The following is a 19963-nucleotide window of genomic DNA, read 5'->3' as shown; positions in this document are numbered from 1 at the left end:
TCAATTTGTGTTTCCCAAAGCTCCAGACTTCAGTAGCAAGAAAGGCAGTGGCTAAAGAGTAAGCACAGGTTGGAGGTGACAGAATGGTAAGTTTCAGCCCCTTTTCACTCTCACATAAACAATATCATCTCCAGTTTTTATGAGATTCTATATTATTTGTAATTTTTACAGGATTTTTTTGAAAGATTAAGCCAGCAATAAAAGAATCTTAAAAAATAAAATTTTACTAGTAAACTATCTTCTCTTCAGACATGATGGTTAAAAGTTTTGAATCTCAAGCAAAAATTACTGGTTGAGTACAGTGGCTCACGCCTGTAGTAATCTCAGTGTTTTGGGAAGCTGAGGAAGGCACACCACTTGAACCAAAAAGTTCAAGACCAGCCTAGACAACATGGAGAAACTATGTCTCCACCAAAAAATACAAAAAAAAATTAGCCAGGTGTGGTGGCGTGAGCCTGTGGTCCCAGATACTCAGGAGGCTGAAGTGAGAGGATCACCAGAACCCGAGAAGTCGACACCTGCAGTGAGCTGAGATTGCGCCACTGCAGTCCAGCCTAGGTGTCAGAGACAGATCCGTCTCAATTAAAAAAGAAAAAAAAGAAAGAATTACAAAGTAGTTCTTTTTCATTACTATTCCATACCCAAATCCTTACTAACATAAATCCAGAAAAAAAAGACCACATTTATTTGCAAGTCCTGCAAGTATGAGCTTTATCTGTGCTCTTCTTTTATTTTAAACTCTAGCCAAATAAAACTCAGGTAAAAGTAGTATGGATAAATTAGTACCTCAAAATTCAGATTCTGAAATATAATTCACTCAAAAAAAAATTTAAATGCTAAATTATATAGCAAGAGCTTGTTTTTGTTTTGTTTTGTTTAGTTTTTGAGATGAGTCTTGCTCTGTGGCACAGGCTAGGGTGCAGTGGCACGATCTTGGTTCACTGCAACCTCTTCCTCCCAGGTTCAAGCAATTCTCCTCCCTCAGCCTTCTGAGTAGCTGGGATTACAGGGGCACACCACCACATCCACCTAATTTTTGTTTAGTAGAGACAGGATTTCACCATGTTGGTCAGGCTGGTCTCAAACTCCTGACCTCATGATCCTCCCACCTCAGCCTCCCAAAGTGCTCGGATTATAGGCGTGAGCCACTGCACGTGGCCAAGAGCTTGTTTTAAGCAGCACCCAACATGTTTTGACTCCTTGTCTCCATTAGGTTAAACCTCTTTGTCTTATATACAGTTATATACTACATAAAAAAAAAAATTCTATGCTGTTATAAACTTCCCTCAACTTCAAAGAGGTTTGTTTTTATTTCAGAGCTCTGTCTCCCAGGCTGGAGTACAGTGGTGTAATATCAGCTTACTGCAACCTGTACCTCCTGGACTCAAGAGATCCTCCCACCTCATCCTCCCGAGTGGCTAGGACTACAGACACACACCACCACGTCCAGGTAATTTTTCAAATTTTTGTAGAGACAGGGCTTCACCATGTTACACAGGCTGGTCTTGAACTCCTGGGCTCAAGTGATCCACCCATCTCGGCCTCCCAAAGCGCTGGGATTACAGGCCACCATACCCAGCCTAAACCTCCGTTTTAAATATTACAGTGTAATCTCATCGACCATAAAGATCACTTCCTTATTCAAAACTATTTTTGTTTTGCTTTTTTTAATTTTTTTTATTTAGGTCTGTCTTAAAAGATCAAAACTATTTTTGTTTCTTTGAATTTCAGATACCAAAAGATGTCATTAAATTGGAACCATGGGCCAGGCACAGTGGCTTATGCCTCACTTTGGGAGGTCAAGGCAAGCAGACAGATCACCTGAAATCAGGAGTTCAAGACCAGCCTCGCCAACATGGTGAAACCCTGCCTCTACTAAAAATACAAAATTAGCTGGGTATGGTGGTGCACGCCTGTAGTCCCAGCTACTCAGGAGGCTGAGGTGGGAGCTGTGCTTGAGCCTGGTAGGTGGAGGTTGCAGTGAGCCAAGACTGTACTACTGCACTCCAGCCTGGGCAAAATATCTTTTTAAAAATTTATATTTGCATTATATATATAAAGATAAGAAATATTTATATTTATTTATCTTAATATTTATTATCTCAATAAATAAATAGAAATAAATAAATAAAAGGTAATTAACTGGGCATGGTGGCAGGTGCCTGTAATCCCAGCTACTTGGTAGGCTGAGGCAGGAGAATCCCTTGAACCTGGGAGGCAGAGGTTTCAGTGAGCCAAGATTGTACCACTACACTCCAGCTTGGGTGATAGAGTAAGACTCCATCTTGGAAAAAGAAAAACAACACTTGAAGCCATGCTAATAAATTAAGTTCTTACTTTCCACCTAAACTACATATTTATCAGATACACATTCCCTATTTCTCTATCTACATTCTACCTGTGCTTATCAGTGTCCCTACTATAACTATAAATTAGTCATAACTTTATAAAAATTAACCCAGAATATAAATGTCTGAGGATAAAAAATATTTACTGATGACTACTTAATATTCATGTTTAAGATAAGCTCAAAATTTCCATATCTAAAGTACATAAATTATACCAACACACACTAAACAAAAAACCTTACTAGTAGTAAGGTACTCATTTTCAGTTTAGTGAGTGGTAAGGTACTAGTAGTAAGGTACTCATTTTTAGTACTAGTGGTAAGGTACTAGTATGTAGTAAGTAGTAAAGTAATCATTTTTAGTTTAGTGTGTGTTGGTATAATTTGCGTACTTTAGATAGGGAACTTTCGTTTTGTTCAGTTAGCATATCCAGAACTTCCCAGGCACATGCCAAAACCTAATCCTCCTTCTGCATTACCTGATAACATTATCACCCTCTTTACCTCCCAATTTAGAAATCTGGGAGCTATCTTCAACTCTTCCCTCTCCCTTATCTTCTACATATAGTTGGTCTGAATGTTTGTGTCCCCACAAAATTAACATGTTGAAATCCTAACCCCAAGGTGATGGTATTAATAAGTAGGGACTTTGAGTGATGATTAGGTCATGAGGGCAAACCGTATCATTCCATTCATAATTTCATGAATGGAATTATTGCCAGCTAACTGCTTTGTTCCTTCACCATATGAGGGCACAGCAAGGCAGCTCCATCTGTAATGCAGGAAATGGGCACTCACCAGCCATGGAATCTGCCACCACTTTGAACTTCCCAGCCTCCAGAACTGTGATAAATAAATTTCTATTGTTTATAAGTCACCAGTTTATATTTTGTTATAGTGCCCCAAATGGACTAAGACAGTTGGTCATCAAGTACGTTCTATAAGGTCTACTTCACATCTTTTTTTACAATAATAGCTCAAAAACCCAAAAACAGAAACATATACATTGAAAATTCTCAACAGAAGTATTTAACACTACTCATTGCTCCTCTCAGCCCACCCCAAACCTACAACCCGAACAGGTAATCACCTTTACTAGTTTCACAGGTATCCTTCTGATATTTCTATAATCACCAAAAAAAAAAAAAATTACTATATAACACTGTTCCCCACTTGCTTTTCTTGCTTAACACACCCCAGAGACCTTTTCCTATTAGTTCAGATAGGAGAGCTTCCTCATTTTTTCATACAGCTACAGAGTATGCTATTGTTGTCTGTTTTAACATGCATTTCTCAAACTACTAACGAGACTGCATATCTTTATCAAATGTTTGTTGGCCACTTATATTTCCTCTTCCAAAACTGCCTATTCACATTCTTTACCTATTTTTCCATTTTATTATTACATGTTTATTACATATGTTGCACATACTTCTCTCAGTCTTTTTAAATTTGTATATTCTTTTCTTTAAAATTTGCATATTCTAAATGTCATAAAGTCTTAAATTGTGGTTTGGTCAAATTTATAAAAATATCTTTCCAAAATGAATGCAGATATAATCATGTATTCCAATCACCTATAGAATACAGTGGCATTGAACCATATGTATAATTTAACTTGAAAATTTTTAAACAGTTGTCTACCCACCATTCTACTTCATAAGTCCCAGCATAAGCTTGAAATGTGAATCTACTTCCTCAGTAGGTCTCAGTTCTCAAATGCATCTTATTGAATGAACTTCTCATTGTAATGGATAAGTTAACATTTTATAAGATTTTTTGTTTGTATAACATAGCCCATAAATGTAAGCCATCTTTCTCCAGCGCACAATTGAGGAAACAGTGATACATTTCATCACTAGGGAAAAACTGGCTGTTTTGGAATTATTGAGAGATGGTATCTTACTTCTCATATAGCAACTTCCTAAAATTCTGACTATACAGTATTTTCCCCTAATATGCATAATCATTAAATAAGTGGTAACTCCAACCCGTCTGAGACCTTTAAGGATGTGACCTTGCCTCACGGCAGCCTCATCACTCACCATTTCCTCCTTGGATTTACATTTGAATACAGGGTTATCTACAGTTACCCTTCATGTGCTATTCTGTCTCATGATTTCACTCCTTTATGTTATGCTGCCTAAGAAATCTTCCATTTCTGAATTTACCTGACCAAGTAGTCCTCTTCTCCCTCCAAACCCAGTTCAGACATTACCTCCTCCAGTAAGTTTCCCTTGACCTTCTCAGCAAAGAAGAATCACTTCTTTATTCTCTCATTGTGGCCTTAACACACTTCCGTTATTAGATAGATTCCATCACATTACAAATTATTTATTTACAAGCTTTCCTCTCCCATAAGCCTTAGGAAGTCAGACAGGGATTTATCTTTTTTTTTCCTTCTTAACCCTTCTATGAGTAAAGGTTAATAGTTTATCTTATTATGTATTTTAGTATCTAGCAGCTTGTAATATGCCACTCAACAGATGTCTGCTAAATTAAACAAGTCCTCTATAACTCAAGGCAGTTGCAGGTGGGTAGTTAAAAAAAAAAAAAAAGAAATTAAACAAGTCCTTTCTATTCAGCATTATTAGAAACATTATAAACCTACACACACAAAAACTGAAGGCAAAGGCCGGGCGTGGTGGCTCACGCCTGTAATCCCAGCACTTTGGAAGGCCAAAGCAGGTGGATCACCTGAGGTCGAGAGTTTGAGATCAGCCTGACCAACACGGAGAAACCCTGTCTCTACTAAAAATACAAGAATTAGCCAGGCGTGGTAGTGCATGCCTATAATCCCAGATACTAGGGAGACTGAAGCAGGAGAATTGCTTAAACCCAGGAGGCAGAGGTTGCAGTGAGCCAAGATCGCGCCATTGCACTCCAGCCTGGACAACAAGAGCAAAACTCCAACTCAAAAAAAAAAAAAAAAAAAAAAAAATTGAAAGCAAGATCTTTAATCAAAAATATTTCACAAACTGAAAACATGTGTAGAGTTCATAGTTCAGTGTTTTGTTTAAATGAGTACAGACACCATAAATTAGTGCTTTTCAAAAGAAGTTCGCAGTTCAGTGTTTTGTTTAAATGCGTATAGACACCATAAATTAGCGCTTTTCAAACTGTTGGTCATGACCTATTAACCAACTGTGAAATCACTTTAGTAGGTTAAGGACAATGTTTTTGGAAATATCATCATGTATCAAATGCAGTTATCACTCACACACACGTGCATGCAATAACATGTATACACAATTACCATGTAAGATACATTTTTTATTGGGAGTCAGAATAAACAATCATCTGAAAGCTACTTCCATAGTTATATAAGTTCCAAGGTTTATATTAACAAGTAGTAGTAGTCATGGAACGCCTCTTCAATGAAGGACTTAACATTTGAAGCATAATATTCTCTCCCCACCATCAGTTCTCAGCTCAACTATCATTCTCCCCCTTAGTTACCGTGCTCTAGCCACAAAAGTCTTAGTAATTCATTGAACAAGGCAAATGTGTTCGCCCTTTAGGGTCTAGCATATATTGGTTCTGCTGCCCAAAAAACTCTGCTTAGATAACTTTGCTCCTGCAGTCTACGACACCCAGGGAGCAGCTCTCCCAGACAACGTAAGATAGCCACCACATCCCGCCAGTCTATCCCCTTGTCTACTTTTATTCCTTTTCATTTTACTCATTACCACCACATTAATGGCACATGTTTGTGTCCCTCTCCACAAAGGTCAGCTCTAAGAAAACAGGGACTTTGTCTTCTGTTTTGTTCATCACTATAACACCAGAGATTAGAACAGTGTCCGCCACAGGGCAAACATCCCTGAATAGGCTTTGACAGGCAAGTTAAAGGAAGAATGAATGGAGTTGTGCTTAAGCAAGATATATCACAGAGGAAACACCAGCTTAATAATGCTCAAGAGTAAGGATCAAGGCTGAAGAAGAATATAATATAAAAACGTTTAAAAGTCAGAAAGTAGAATTTGGACTTTATCTTGTAAACTGGGAATCATTCAAAGATTTGACCAAATGGTGACCCTTTCAAACATTTATTCAGCACAGGTTCAACTCGCTTTGACAGAATAGACAGTGCAAAGGTCAACAGCACATGTTCTCTCCTCAGGCTTGTATGTTTAGCAACAGGTTCAAAAATTTTTCAAAAACAAATTATTCTGGCAGTCATACGCAAAACAGATTCAAGGAAGGAGAATCTAAAGTTTAAAGAGAGCAAATAATAGGCAATACAGAATTCCAGGACAAACTCAGGGCCAATAAAGGGAAAACAACTGTGCTGATTGATACATGTAAGAAATAAAGTAAAAGCGCCAGGCGCGGTGGCTCAAGCCTGTAATCCCAGCACTTTGGGAGGCCGAGGCGGGTGGATCACGAGGTCAAGAGATCGAGACCATCCTGGTCAACATGGTGAAACCCCGTCTCTACTAAAAATACAAAAAATTAGCTGGGCATGGTGGCGCGTGCCTGTAATCCCAGCTGCTGGGGAGGCTGAGGCAGGAGAATTGCCTGAACCCAGGAGGCGGAGGTTGCGGTGTGCCGAGATCGCACCACTGCACTCCAGTCTGGGTAACAAGAGCGAAACTCCGTCTCAAAAAAAAAAAAAAAAAAGATATAAAGTAAAAGCATGCATTGCAGACTACTTCAAGATTTAAGTGGCCAAACGCAGTGACTCACACCTGTAATCCCAGCACTTTGGGAGGCCGAGACGGGTGGATCATGAGGTCGGGAGTTCAAGACCAGACTGGCCAACATGGCGAAACCCCACCTCTACTAAAAAATACAAAAATTAGCTGGCTGGGCATGGTGGCTTGTACCTGTAGTGCCAGCTACTTGGGAGGCTGAGGTAGGAGAACTGCTTGAACCCGGACCCTGGAGGCGGAGGTTGCAGTGAGCCAAGATTCCGCCACTGCACTCCAGCCTGGGCTACAGAGTGAGACTCCACCTCAAACAAACAAACAAAAAGATTTAAGTATGATAATGATGAAATTAAAAGAAAATCTGGGAGCAGGTGAAAAGCTAAGTAATAATAAATCTAAATGTGACGGGGCTGGCTGCGGTAGCTCACGCCTGTAATCCCAGCACTTTGGGAGGCCAAGGCAGGCAGATCACCTGAGGTCAGGAGTTCAAGAACAGCCTGACCAACATGGAGAAACCCTGTCTCTACTAAAAATACAAAATTAGCCAGGCATGGTGGCACATGCCTGTATCCCAGCTACTTGGGAGGCTGAGGCAGAAGAACTGCTTGAACCTGGGAGGCAGAGGTTGCAGTGAGCCAAGATCACAACATTGCACTCCAGCCTGGGCAACAAGAGTGAAACTTGGGTCTTTACAAAAAAAAAAAAAAAGATGGAAATTCCTTGAATTTTCCAACAGACATATCCAGTAAACTATTAGAGGAACAAATGTGCATGGGACACACATTTGGGAGTCATCAGCATGTAAAACATCTGAGAGAAGACAGAGAGGGGAATAAAGAATCAAGTACTGATGAGAATAACAGTGCTAAGAGGCTCAAGAAACTACCAACAAATCAGAAAAGTAGTAATCAGAAGGGAAAACCAGGATGGTAAATTAACACAAAGAGCAAGAAAAGAACATTAAGAAGCCTCGGTGGAAATAGTAACACATATATACTAGCTGAAAAGAGTCAGGATGAAGCCAAAATAATCGACACAAAGGATGTCCTCTAAAGCAACAATCTGAATTATGATATTCCAAAACTGCATAAGTTAGGAAAGTAGTAGTAAAAGAACTCAGGACTTAACTAGCCTGGACAACACAGTGAGACCTCGTCTCTACCAGAAAAATACGAAATTAGCCAGTCTTGGTGGCAAACGCCTGTACTCCCAGCCACTCAGGAACTGAGGTAGGAGGATCACCTAAGCCTGGGGAGGATGCAGTGAGCTGCAACTGCACTCCAGCCTGGGCAACACAGTGAGACCCTGTCTCTGAAAAAAAAAAAAAACTCAGGGCAGCAACTATAATTCAATTCTTAAAATTTTCGAAATAAAGAAGAGAAATGCGGCAGATAGCTGCAAAGAACAGTAGCAGCAGTTAATCAAAACTGATTTTTTTTCCTCCCAAAGTACAGGAGTCTGTACATATTTGAAGGTAGGGAAGAAAAAACACTGCAAATAACAACCAAAGTGACAAGAGAGGTAAACTTAACTGTGGCAGCAAGATTCTTCTTCCATTCAATTTACAAAATAAAATGAAAGAATAGAGATTTGTTATGGTGACAATGAAAAAAAATGTGCAAGCTTACACCTGGTTTTTCTTTTTCATTTAAATAGAAGTAAATGGCATCTACTGAGAGTTAAAGAGGAAGAAGGAATACAAGACAACAGAAAAATGCAATTAATAAGATGATTGCCAAGAAGTAGGAAGGGCCTATTTGGAATTGTTGAGCATAAATTTATAGTGGCCAAGATAATCTTCATAATTACTCACCTTCCTCCACAAATATGCTGTGACCTGTGAGGGAAAACAGAATAAATCGATGGTGGAAAAATTTGACAACAGGAGTCCAGTAAAACATAAAATAAATGAATGATATCAAAATACAGACTCTATCTAGTGCCTACAGGAGTAAGGTAAAGTCTTAGTCTGTTTGGGCTGCTATAAAACAAAATACCATGAACTGGGTGCCTTTCAAACAACAGAAAATGACTTTTTGTTTGTTTGTTTGTTTGGTAGAGATGGGGTCTCACTATGTTGCCAAGGCTGGTCTCAAGCAATCCTCCCGCCTCAGCCTCCCAAAGTGCCAGGATTACACGCGTGAACCGCCACACTCAGCCCAGAAAAATTATCTTTAATAGTTCTGAAGGCTGAGAAATCCAAACTAAGGCACTGGCAGATTCAGTATCTGCTAAGGGCCTGTTTCTAGACAGCAGTCTTTTTGCTGTAACCTCACATGAAAGAAAGGGCTAACAAGCTGCCTAGAGTCTTTTTTTTTTTTTTGAGACGGAGTCTCACTCTGTCACCCAGACTGGGTGTAGTGGTACAATCTGAGCTCACTGCAACCTCCACCAGCCGGGTTCAAGCAAGTCTCCTGCCTTAGCCTCTCATGTAGCTGGGATTACTGGCTCCTTCCTTCCACAACACTCAGCTAATTTTTGTATTTTTACTAGAGACAAGATTTCACCATCTTGGCCAGGCTGGTCTTGAATTCCCAACCTCATGATTCACCCACCTCAACCTCCCAAAGTGCTGGGATTACAGGCATGAGCCACCCCGCCCAGCCTGGAGTCTCATTTATAAAAGCATTAATCCCATTCATTAGGGTTCCACCCACCTGAGCTGATCCCTCCCAAAGGCCCCACCTCCTAATATCATCATCTTGGAGATTAAGATTTCAGCATGAATTTTGGGGAGATAAAAGCATTCAGACCACAGCACTAAGGAAGAGAAACCGGGAGTCTCTATGAATGAAACACATAAAGGAACACAGGAAAAGTAATCACATGGGCAAAGATCATAGAGTTCACACAACCCATTTAGGAGATAAAGGTATAGTATACACCATACTAATTTTTTTTTACTTTTTATTATTAAAAATAATAAATACAGAACCCATCACAAATTTACATGTCCTCCTTGTGCCCACGCTAATCTTTTCTGCATCGTTCCAATTTTAGTACATGTGCTGCAGAAGCAAGCACCATACTAGTCATTATTTTTTCCTCTGTTTGGATATAAATTAAGTGCTATGGACATAAAAGATTACAGGAGTCAGAAGGGGCTATACATCCAAAACTCTTATAAGAAGAATAATCAGCCTAATTCCAAAATTCAGTACTGTAATTTTTATGACTACCTCAGTCTCCACAACCACAGAACGGGTGTGTTAAAGACAGGTATAGTGGCATCTACCCACCTCCTTTAAAGAATCACTACTACAGGCTGGGTGCCGTGGCTCACACCTGTAATCTCAGCACTTTGGGAGGCCAAGGTGGGCAGATCACCTGAGGTCGGGAGTTCGAGATCAGCCTGGCCAACGTGGCCAAGCCCTGTCTCTACTAAAAATACAAAAATTAGCTGGGCATGGTGGTGGGCGCCTGTAACTGCAGCTACTTGGGAGAATCACTTGAAACTGGGGGGCAGAGGATGCAGTGAGCTGAGATCACGCCACTGCACTCCATCCTGAGCAACAGAGTGAAACTGTGTCTGCAAAAAAAAAAAATATCTTGGGCCAGGCATGTTGGCTCACACCCATAATCCCAGCACTTTGGGAGGCGGGGTTGGGCAGATCATGAGGTCAGGAGGTGGAGACCATCCTCACTAACGCACAGTGAAACCCTGTGGCCTCCACTAAAAATACAAAAAAATTTGCAGGAGTGGTGGCGCGCGCCTGTAGTCCCAGCTACTCGGGAGGCTGAGGTAGGAGAATGGCTTGAACCCAGGAGGCGGAGGTTGCAGGGAGGCAGAGGTTGCAGTAAGCCGAGATCGTGCCCTTGCACTCTAGACTGGGTGACAGAGCAAGACTCCGTACTAAAAAAAAAAAAAAAAAAAAAAAAAAAGAATATTATTCCTCAAGTGTAATGAGACATAAACAAGCTATTTGGGTTATAGGAATGCTCAAAGCTCTTTTAGAAAAAAATTACACTACATAATGTAATATAATCACACCATTACTTTAGGATAATTCTTAATAAGAGAATCACAGTCAGGGCCAACAGGGGCAGTTTTTCAAAGTTTCAATTTTTTTTTTTTTTTTTTTTTTTTGAGACAGAGTCTTGTTCTCTGTCACCCAGGATGGAATACAGTGGCATAATATCAGCTCACTACACCCTCCACCTCCCAAGCTCAAGTGATGCTCCTGCCTTGGCCTCCCGAGTTGCTGGGACTATAAGTGCATGCCACCATGCCTGGCTAATTTTTGTATTTTTAATAGAGATGGGGTTTCACCATGTTGGCCAGGTTAGTCTCGAACTCCTGACCTCAGGTGATCTGCCCACCTTGGCCTCCCAAAGTGCTGGGATTACAGGCATAAGCCACTGCACCCAGCCTAAAAGTTTCAAATTTAAAATTAAAAAAAATAAAATAACAGTATCAGTGTGCTCAGTACTTTTTAAACCAAAGGAGATAGAGGTGGACGTTTTCCTTTTTTTTTTTTTTTTTTTTTTTTTTTTGAGACAGAGTTTGGCTCTTGTGCCTAGGCTGGAGTGCAATGGCACAATCTCGGCTCACTACAACCTCTGCCTCCTGGGTTCAAGCAATTCTCCTGCCTCAGCCTCCCTAGCAGCTGGGATTACAGGTGCCCACCACCATGCTCGGCTACCACTATTTTAATTGACTGTTAAATTTACCATGTACTATAAAACTATATAATACCATGAAAAGATGTTTTAATATTGTAATAAATTAGGACTAAAAATTGAGTAAATACTTAACAGGTTCCTTATCTGCAATTCCAAAAATCCAAAAAAACTTCTGAAACCCCAACTAACTCATCTTGTGTTAAACCTTACGCAAACTGATATGAAGCTATTCATGGTCTTTATCCTATTTAGTGCAAACATTCATACATTTTGCTATAGAAATAGTAACACTTTTGAAGGCAGGTATTGCACTGGATTCTGTTAAAAGGCCACACATTACTACCTTGCCCATATCAAAAAAAAATCTTATTCCAAAACACTAAGAATTTGAATAGTGAACTGTTATCCTACAATTGCTAACATTGACTGAGCTATTAACTATGTGTCAGGTACTGTTCTCTTCACTTTATATGAAATAACTCATTTAATCTTTCCAATTATCATGAGCTAGGTATTATAATAATCCCATTTTACAAAGAAGTAAACTGAGACACGGAAAGTTAAGTAAACTGCCTAAAATCACAAAGCTAGAGTGTAACTAACTGGGATGACGCTGGGATAAATATTTAAAATATTACACATAAGATTAACAAAACACAAGAGAATTGATTATGGTAAGGTGGTAGGAGTCAGTGATATATTTCTCTATTCAATTGACATTACTTCCAGAGTAAGGAATCAAACAAAAAATTACAAAACACTACATGCATTTATAAATTCTCATTTATGTACAATTTCCATGAACTTGCTTAAAATGCAGAGAATAAACCCAAATTTCTCAGCTTATGCTAATATCTTTTTTATTGAAAAATAACATCTTAATATCTTAATTACAACACACAATAATTCATATTCATTGAAGAAGTTAGAAAATTTGAATAAGCAAAAAGAAAATAATCATCTATAAAGCTATACTCAGAAATAACCAATTTGGCACATATCCTTCCAGACATCAATATATTATTGTTTTGGGCTTTTTTTTACCAAAATGAAATCATGTTTTTAAATCTACTTTTTCTCACGTATACCAAGACATCCTTTCATGTCTTTATATTATCTTTTCATCATTTTCATGGCTGAGTAGGCAGTACCCCACTGTAGGGACAGACCTTAACAATCACTGTGAAACATTTAGATTGTTTACAATTTTACCACATTATGATCAAGAGTACTGGCTCTGGAGTCACACTGGTTGGATTCAAGGCCTGGCCCTAATACTTACTAACTCAGCTACCTTGAGCAAGCAACCTAATTTCTCTATGCCTGTTTTCTCTTCTGCAAAACAAAAATAGTACTACCCACTTCATATGATTACTGTGGGGGTTAAAGGCATTAATACACAGCTTTTATTATTAACAAAACGGCAGTTGGTATGTTCACAGCTAAATCTTCACACACATCTTTACTACATCAAAAAAATGCCTTTAAAGGGAATTTTCATATCACAAGGTATGCCCATTTTTAAGGCTCTGAGTCTGCCAAATTAGTGTGGTTTAAAGCCCTTCTTCAAATAGCCTTCTCACTTAACACTCATTTCTCTTTATCCAAGAAGGCAAAAACTATTATCCAATAAAGTTAATCAGCTTGGTTCACTCAATTAGCTTTTTGTGCTTCCACCTGTAAACCTTGGCATATTTAACTAAACCTTAAAGTTTATAGGTAACTAGAAGACACCTGGCCCAAATTCTCCTTCAGCACAATTCCTGTACTCTAGAAACCCCAACTTGTCAGTGAATAGGACAGACTACCACCCAAAACAACCCATCCTATTTTTACAGGTTTGAGCAAATATCTCTTGGAAGAGAGCTGAAATCTACTTCTTTTAAACTTCTACCCACTGACCCTAGTTCCTTCTGGTCAAGGCAAATCTGATCCTTCCGTGTGACAGAACTCCAAATCCTTAAAGGTAGCTGTTACTTCTTAAAAGAAACTTCACTTCTTTAGGTCAAACACCCCATTTTTTCAACTTTTTCTCATTTCAAATTTCTCTCACATTTATCCTCTACAGATAAGTGATTTCAACACTTAAACATGTCCACCACCTTGGAAATGAGAAAAACAGAGGTCTGGTCCTAGCTTACTTAATCTTGAGCCTCTGTGTGTGTGTGTGTGTGTGTGTGTGTGTTTTATTAGCTCTCCAGATGATGCTGAAAGAGTCTGAGAATGAATACAAGGTCTCACTTATGATAGTATGCTACCCAAAAAGCCGTCCCAATACCCCAAGTATAATATAACCAGTACAAAATAAAGTGGGTCTAACCTTGCTCTTTCAATAAGCTGTTCTACCAACTTAAGAATTATTCACGGACAGCTATGGTGGCTGACGCCTGTAATCCCAACATTTGAGAGGCCGTGGTGGGAGGATCACTTGAGTCCAGGAGTTTGAGACCAGCCTAGGCAACATAGTGAGATCTTGTCTCTACAAAAAAACTAAAAAATTAGCCGGATGTGTTGGCACATACCTGTAGTTCCAGCTACTCAAGAGGTTGAGGCAGAGGCAGGATCGCTTGAACCTCAAAGGTGGCGCGTACCGTGAAACATAATTGCAACACTGCACTCAGCCTTGGTAACGGAGCAAGCAAGACTCTATCAAGGAAAGAAAAGGGGCAGAGGGGGAGACAGGGTGGGAAGGGGAGAGAGAAAGGGGAGAAGGAGTAAAGGGAGGGAGAGAGAGAGAGAGAGAAAGGTGCACTAGGTCACCAACAACTGAACTGACAGCTGATTGCATCAAAGCATCTTCTCTGTATAGAGCACTGGGATGTGAACACAGAGAAAAAACACAGGCCCTAATACTGATCTCATCTAATGCTAGATTTACCTTCCAGAAAGCATGAAGGAACAAACATCTTCAGAAAGGTGTAATACTAACTATAGCTGTCCCAAAGTAGACATATCAGAGCTATAGAAACATTGTGATTACTAGCTGGAAATCATAATAGTTGTTGGGGAGGAGGGAGGAGGAGAGACATGACACTAAGGAAACTAAGTTGCTCTGGCTCTGAACGTCAAGATTTTGTGTGGGTTTGTTTTTTAATGTTTGCAAAGTTAAAGTCAGAGAGAAGAGATGGAGGCCATCAGTGAGTTCATCTGAACTCAGGCTACTTAAAAAAAGAGACTGGGTAGCCTCCTCATGCACCCTCAAAAATAAATTCATGATTCAAAACTTCATGTAATTTCTGAATTCCTCATGATACGCAGTTTCACAATGTCAGCCAGGCTGGTCTCGAACTCCTGACCTCAGGCTATCTGCCTGCCTCCGCCTCCCAAAGTGTCGGGATTACAGGCGTGAGCCACCGCGCCCGGCCAAACCAAGCAAGTATAATTAACCAAGATCCAATCTATTTTCATTTAAAATAGCAAACATTAAAAATACACCTGGTGTTTTCTAACAATTACACGAATGACCAGATGCTTCCTGTTGATGGAACAGTAGAGAACTACAGACTTGACAGATTCAGACTAGAGTTCACAGAAACAACTGGAAACAAACTTAGCTTCCTTTCAAAACCACTAAAGTACTGCCTTAAGTTTTTACACATTAATCAATTAAGTATAATTGTCTCCCAACCTAGAAAAGCCAGAATGATTCAAAGAACTCTAAGGGTTATGTCTCTGCAAACGATTCTTGACTTCACCAAAGGATTCACTGCAGAATTAATTCCCTGTAAAAATCTGTACCTCCTATAGTTTTCAACATGTTCTATCTTTAAACATAACATTTACACAGAAGTGTTCACAAGCATATGTAATGTGGAATTCATGCGTTACTTGTGTAAATCATTACAAATATGTACTGGAATTAAAATTTTTAATCACTTAGGAATATTTTCAAATGCTTCTGAGTCTCCGATATCATACGAAGATTATGCAATCCTTATCCGTGATTTGGTTTAGGCACCTAAATTCCAACTTTTAAAAAAGTTAGAGCCCAGTAAAAAGGCATGGGAATCAATCTTATTCGTCTTCTTAAAATGTGTCTTGCATAACATCCTGATTTGACGTGCATGGTGAATGCAGGGTAAGAATGACACATTTGTTTTTTTTTGTTTTTTTTAAAGTATGAGTGTACAGTGGAGTGTTCCAGAGGTTACATGATGTGCTAACCACAACAGTCTGAAGATTTAAGAATTTTCTATTGAACCAGACATTTTGCAAAAAAGATTTGCAAAAATTTAAGATGTCACTCAACATATCTATGTTAACATGCAATGGATTTTTTTTTTTTTTGGGAAGGAAAAAAAAAAAAAGAGAGAAAAGAAAAGCCATCTTTAGTTTCCTTAAATTCAAAGTCTGAGCCTGAAAATGGAAGTATCAAAGCTGATGGTTATACGTCAGTGAGAAAAATATTTAAACCAAGCTGGCTGGGTCTTTACATGAGATAATCTATCCGCAATAAAGAATGTCTGTCCACTAACTTCTGCATAAGATATGAGAGGGCATCTTTTAATTCTGGGAGGGCAATGTACTTTACAAGGACCATTTACAGACTACATCAAACCCTTTTCCAGATAAAAATTATACTTCGGTAACTTGCCTGAATCGAGAGAGTAAAACAGTCCAGAGAAAAAACTTAAAATGTTTCCACATTATCAAGCCCCCTTCAGAAGTACTGTGGTCTCTGCCCCTCCTTTGAACAGATGTCTGCTCGCCATAGTCCAATCAGATTTAAAGCAAGAGTATCTGTACTGAAAACAAGCTTAAAGTAGGAAGACACACACAAAGCAGGCCTGTATCATTCCTTTGGTTTCAGTTTTCACGTTGCACCCTTGAGGTTAGGCAGGCTGATTCAACACAGTAGGAGAGCTTCACCGAAACACACTAACCACACACTGATGAACTGTGCCCTGGCAGAGATGACCTGGCAAAATTCTCAACTTCTTCCCTGAGGCCGTGCACCCGGCAGTCTCGGCGGCGAAGTCTTTGGGGCAGAAGTGCCGAGCCTTCAGAAGGGCAGGCTTCTCCCTCTCAGGACTCCAGGCCCCGCGGCCAAGGCTGTCTCTGCGGCGGCCCCGCGCGGGACAGGCCTGGCTCTCCCGTTAACTCCGTCCGGGCCGGCCGCTCCCGTCCCGGCCCGAGCGCCTCGACCCCGCAGCACAGAGCGCCCAGAACCGATCGCCCGAGCTACTGAGCTACTGAGCTCGTTACCCCCTCCGGAGAGCCCGGCGGGGCCGTCAGGCTGCCCAGACAAAGGATACCGCGGCGCCCAGAGGCCGACGCCCGGCCGCGCCTGTCTTCCTCCCTCTCCCGCCCACCGCCAACCTCCAGTCGCCCGCAAAAACCCCCGATGCCTCAGCTCGACCCCATCGCTACCCTGGGGCGGCCGCTCGGGACGGGCCCAACGGGTAGCAGCGAAGAGGCCGCGGCACGCCAGGGCCGAGGAGGGGGCGGCGGCCGCCACCATGTCTGCCCGCCCCTCCCAGAAGCGGGGTGCCCAGCGGACAAAGCGCAGCGGCGGGGCGGGCGGAGCGGGCGCCCAGGCCGACCCCGCCGACCCCCGCGGAATAAGCGGGGCCAGGAGCCCCGGAAACCCGGCGCCTTAATGCAATAAACAGGAAATCGCGGGGATGATCTGGGTTCCGGGGGAAGTGGAATTATTTTTTACCAGCGAAGAGATCAACTTCCACATCCGGTGGTAACAGGGCCCTACACAGACCCGCACTGACCTGGAAAAGCTTCGGGAGCGGCGACGGGGAGGCAGCAGGAGGTGGTGCGGGGACCCAAGGCGCCTCGTACCCGGCCGGGCTGACGCGGCCCCGCTACACACAAAGCGCTTCAGCTGCACAGGGCGCTATTTTCCGAAAATGCCGCGTCTGGTCGGCGCCCAAAATCCCCACCGAAAAGTCCCCCGTGCTGCGCGCGGAGGGACACATGGTGTGCGAGTGAGTCAAGCTCCCAGCATCCCTCCCGGACGTGGCCCTCGTCAACTCCTCTTCCGAGGATTTTCCGTCTCTGCACTCGTCGGCAGATCCCGCTACTACCCACTCCCTGACTCTGTTCCGGAGGGGAGAGAGGAGAAAAAGGGTCTGATTTTTTAACGAAGGGGAGGAAAATATGCCATTTCTAGCGCTTCAGCCACACAAAGAAAGCGGCGGAATGATCCGCTCTCTGCGACCGCAAGTCCCGGCTCGCCCGGCGCCTGCGCGGCAGCGGGGGTGGGCGCTGTGGCCGGCCATGTGCGCGGCGGAGAGGACGGGTGGCAGCGGAATCTTCCCGCCTGTTTGTGCGGTGGGTAGGAGTTTGGAAACTGATGTTCCTGTGCTAACCTTGGTGTCTCTGTGACGTGATCGTTGAAAGACGGAGACTGCGGAATCTTTGGAGTTTAAGCTTGCCAACTGAGCGGCCTAGCAGAATCCTGGGAGGCGGAAGGACAGCCAGGAGGCTAGGATTTACGTTAAAGTGGCCCTACATTCAACTAGGCAGACTGGGATGAGAGTCGCTGTGGAGGTACCAGGGAAGGAACGAGAGGGGTTCCTTTTCCACTTTTGTATAAAATCAGCAGTCAGGTTCATGACGAAGATGTACATATTTCTGTAGCTTTTTTTCCCCAACATTGTAATAGTGCCTCCCATTTCGTAGACCCTTGTAACTGCTTGCTAAATATTCTTGGATTACTGCCCTCTCAGAGGTAGAGCTCTGTTTCTCCGTGGCTGGAATGTCAAAAAATTTTGTTGTGTTCTATTGAGAAAGTAGCAAAAGTTTGTTTGGAGATGGAGATTTGCAAAGTTAAAACACCTTTTGAACTTAATCTAGATGTGATTTGCTTAGGAGCTTAACACATTGGTATGTTTTTCACAGCGGAGCCTGGACGTGGCTTTCCTAACCTAAAAACTGCAACTTCTAGCATCCTACCTACATCTAGGACTTGGGAATATTTGAGACAGCGCCAGTAATTTAATCCAGGAGAGTTGACAAGCTTCAATGAAATCCATATTGCGTACTGATTTTGTGCTCCCTCAGATAAGTAATCTTTCTCCACTCAGCCTTTTGTAATTGATGTAGTAAAGTTTTGTAGTCTGCGTAATTTATTAAAGCATTGTGCCTAAAATAGAAGAAAAGTAGCATAAAAATCATAGTCTATGTTTTATTTTGATTTAATATTTTCATTGCTTCAGTTAATAGAAATTTGTCAAAATTTTTCTGTAGCACTGTTTGAGTCAACAGTTAATTATTGCTGCAGAGTTGTTACCCCCATTGATTTTAGACTGTAGAATGTAGACAAGTAAATAGGCATCATCAGTATGATGAGAGTGAAGCTGCTGAATACTGTGGAATCAAATAAAGGAGGAACCCCTCATTAAACCAAGAGGGAGGAATAGAGTAGAATGGGAGTGAAGAAGCATTAGCTTTAATAAGGGCATTGGGGGTTATGCCTGTAATCCCAGCACTTTGGGAGGCCGAGGTGGGCGGATCACCTGAGGTCAGAAGTTCGAAACCAGCCTCACCAACATGGAAAAACCCCATCTCTGCTAAAAAATACAAAATTAGCCGTGCATGGTGCTACATGCCTGTAATCCCAGCTACTCAGGAGGCTGAGACAGTAGAATCACTTGAACCCAGGAGGCGAAGGTTGTGGTGAGCCCGAGATGGTGCCATTGCCCTTCAGCCTGGGTGACAAGAGCTAAACTCTGTCTCAAAAAAAAGAGAGAGTATTGGGGAAGACCTAGACAAGAAGCAGTAAGTACAGATGTTTGGAGGCAAACACTTGAGAGATTGTTGGGTAAAGAAGACAGTGCTGGAGATCTACTTCTGAAAGCCTTGAATGCTATATGCAGAAGTCAGCTTCTGAGAGCCAGGGCTATTGAAAGATTTTAAGTGAAAGAATCATAGGATTGAATTCATTTTAGACAGATCCCTGTTACACAAAAATTTCAGACGAGGAAAAGAGTTTGGAGAAAACAGTAGGCTGTTAGCCAATAGTGACTTAAATTTAGTTGGTGGCAAGTAGGAGTGAAGAAAATAAAAGTGATATTAGTGAGATGTTTGGTTAACTGAAAATGACTGAGGGAGATAGATGTCAAAGGTGACTCCCAGGTGAGTTGGAGCAGCTAGGAGGATAGTAATGTCTTCACTGAGATTAGGAACAACAAGAGAGAATATATGTTAGGAAGGAAGAAGGCTCTGTTTTGACCGTGTAAAACTTTAAGTGCCTGTGAGCCAACCAAGCAGTTAGGTATAGTCAGCAATTAGATATTCATTCAACACTTGTTGGAGGAGCACCTACTCTGTGCCTGGCACTGTTCTAAACACTGAAATAGATAAAGCAGCAGCAAAACAAGCAGGT

At 41.5% G+C, this 19963-nt stretch overlaps 2 protein-coding genes and 1 non-coding gene across 7 annotated transcripts in view; 1 reads left to right on the top strand and 2 right to left on the bottom strand.

Annotated features, from left to right (window-relative positions):
• Positions 1-18813, bottom strand: part of GABPB1 (GA binding protein transcription factor subunit beta 1) — a 77642-nt gene extending 58829 nt beyond the window's left edge. For 3 of the 5 annotated variants that reach the window (XM_032297495.1, XM_032297497.1, XM_032297499.1), the window contains exons 1-2: positions 17346-18813; positions 8813-8836 (exon numbers count right to left, since the gene is read on the bottom strand). The gene's annotated coding sequence lies outside the window, so the exon portion shown is untranslated. The remainder of the gene's footprint in view (positions 1-8812; positions 8837-17345) is intronic. The other 2 variants (XM_032297494.1, XM_032297496.1) reach the window with 1 other exon arrangement.
• Positions 9922-10023, bottom strand: LOC116564634. Its single transcript, XR_004275008.1, has one exon. It is a non-coding gene; the product is annotated as a U6 spliceosomal RNA (small nuclear RNA).
• On the top strand, positions 15985-18411 carry LOC116564595 (translation initiation factor IF-2-like). Its single transcript, XM_032297876.1, has 2 exons — positions 15985-16012; positions 16570-18411. The coding sequence occupies exons 1-2, from the start codon at positions 15985-15987 to the stop codon at positions 17220-17222; spliced, it is 681 nt and encodes a 226-aa protein (XP_032153767.1). The 3' UTR covers positions 17223-18411.
• Positions 18814-19963: the final 1150 nt, after the last annotated feature.

Source organism: Sapajus apella, unplaced genomic scaffold (genome assembly GCF_009761245.1).
Source record: "Sapajus apella isolate SASKATOON/1434 unplaced genomic scaffold, GSC_monkey_1.0 scaffold37, whole genome shotgun sequence".
NCBI classification, from domain to species: Eukaryota; Metazoa; Chordata; class Mammalia; order Primates; family Cebidae; genus Sapajus; species Sapajus apella.
Note: the sequence above shows the minus strand (reverse complement) of the source record. Positions and strands in the feature narration are given on the sequence as shown.

Excerpts from the sequence above, each read along its gene's own strand:
- LOC116564595 (XM_032297876.1), top strand. The coding sequence starts at position 15,985 with ATGGAAGTATCAAAGCTGATGGTTATAC. Across the intron at positions 16,013-16,569 it reads ATCAAAGCTGATGGTTATAC|GCCGTGCACCCGGCAGTCTC; the intron begins GTCAGTGAGAAA and ends TTCTTCCCTGAG.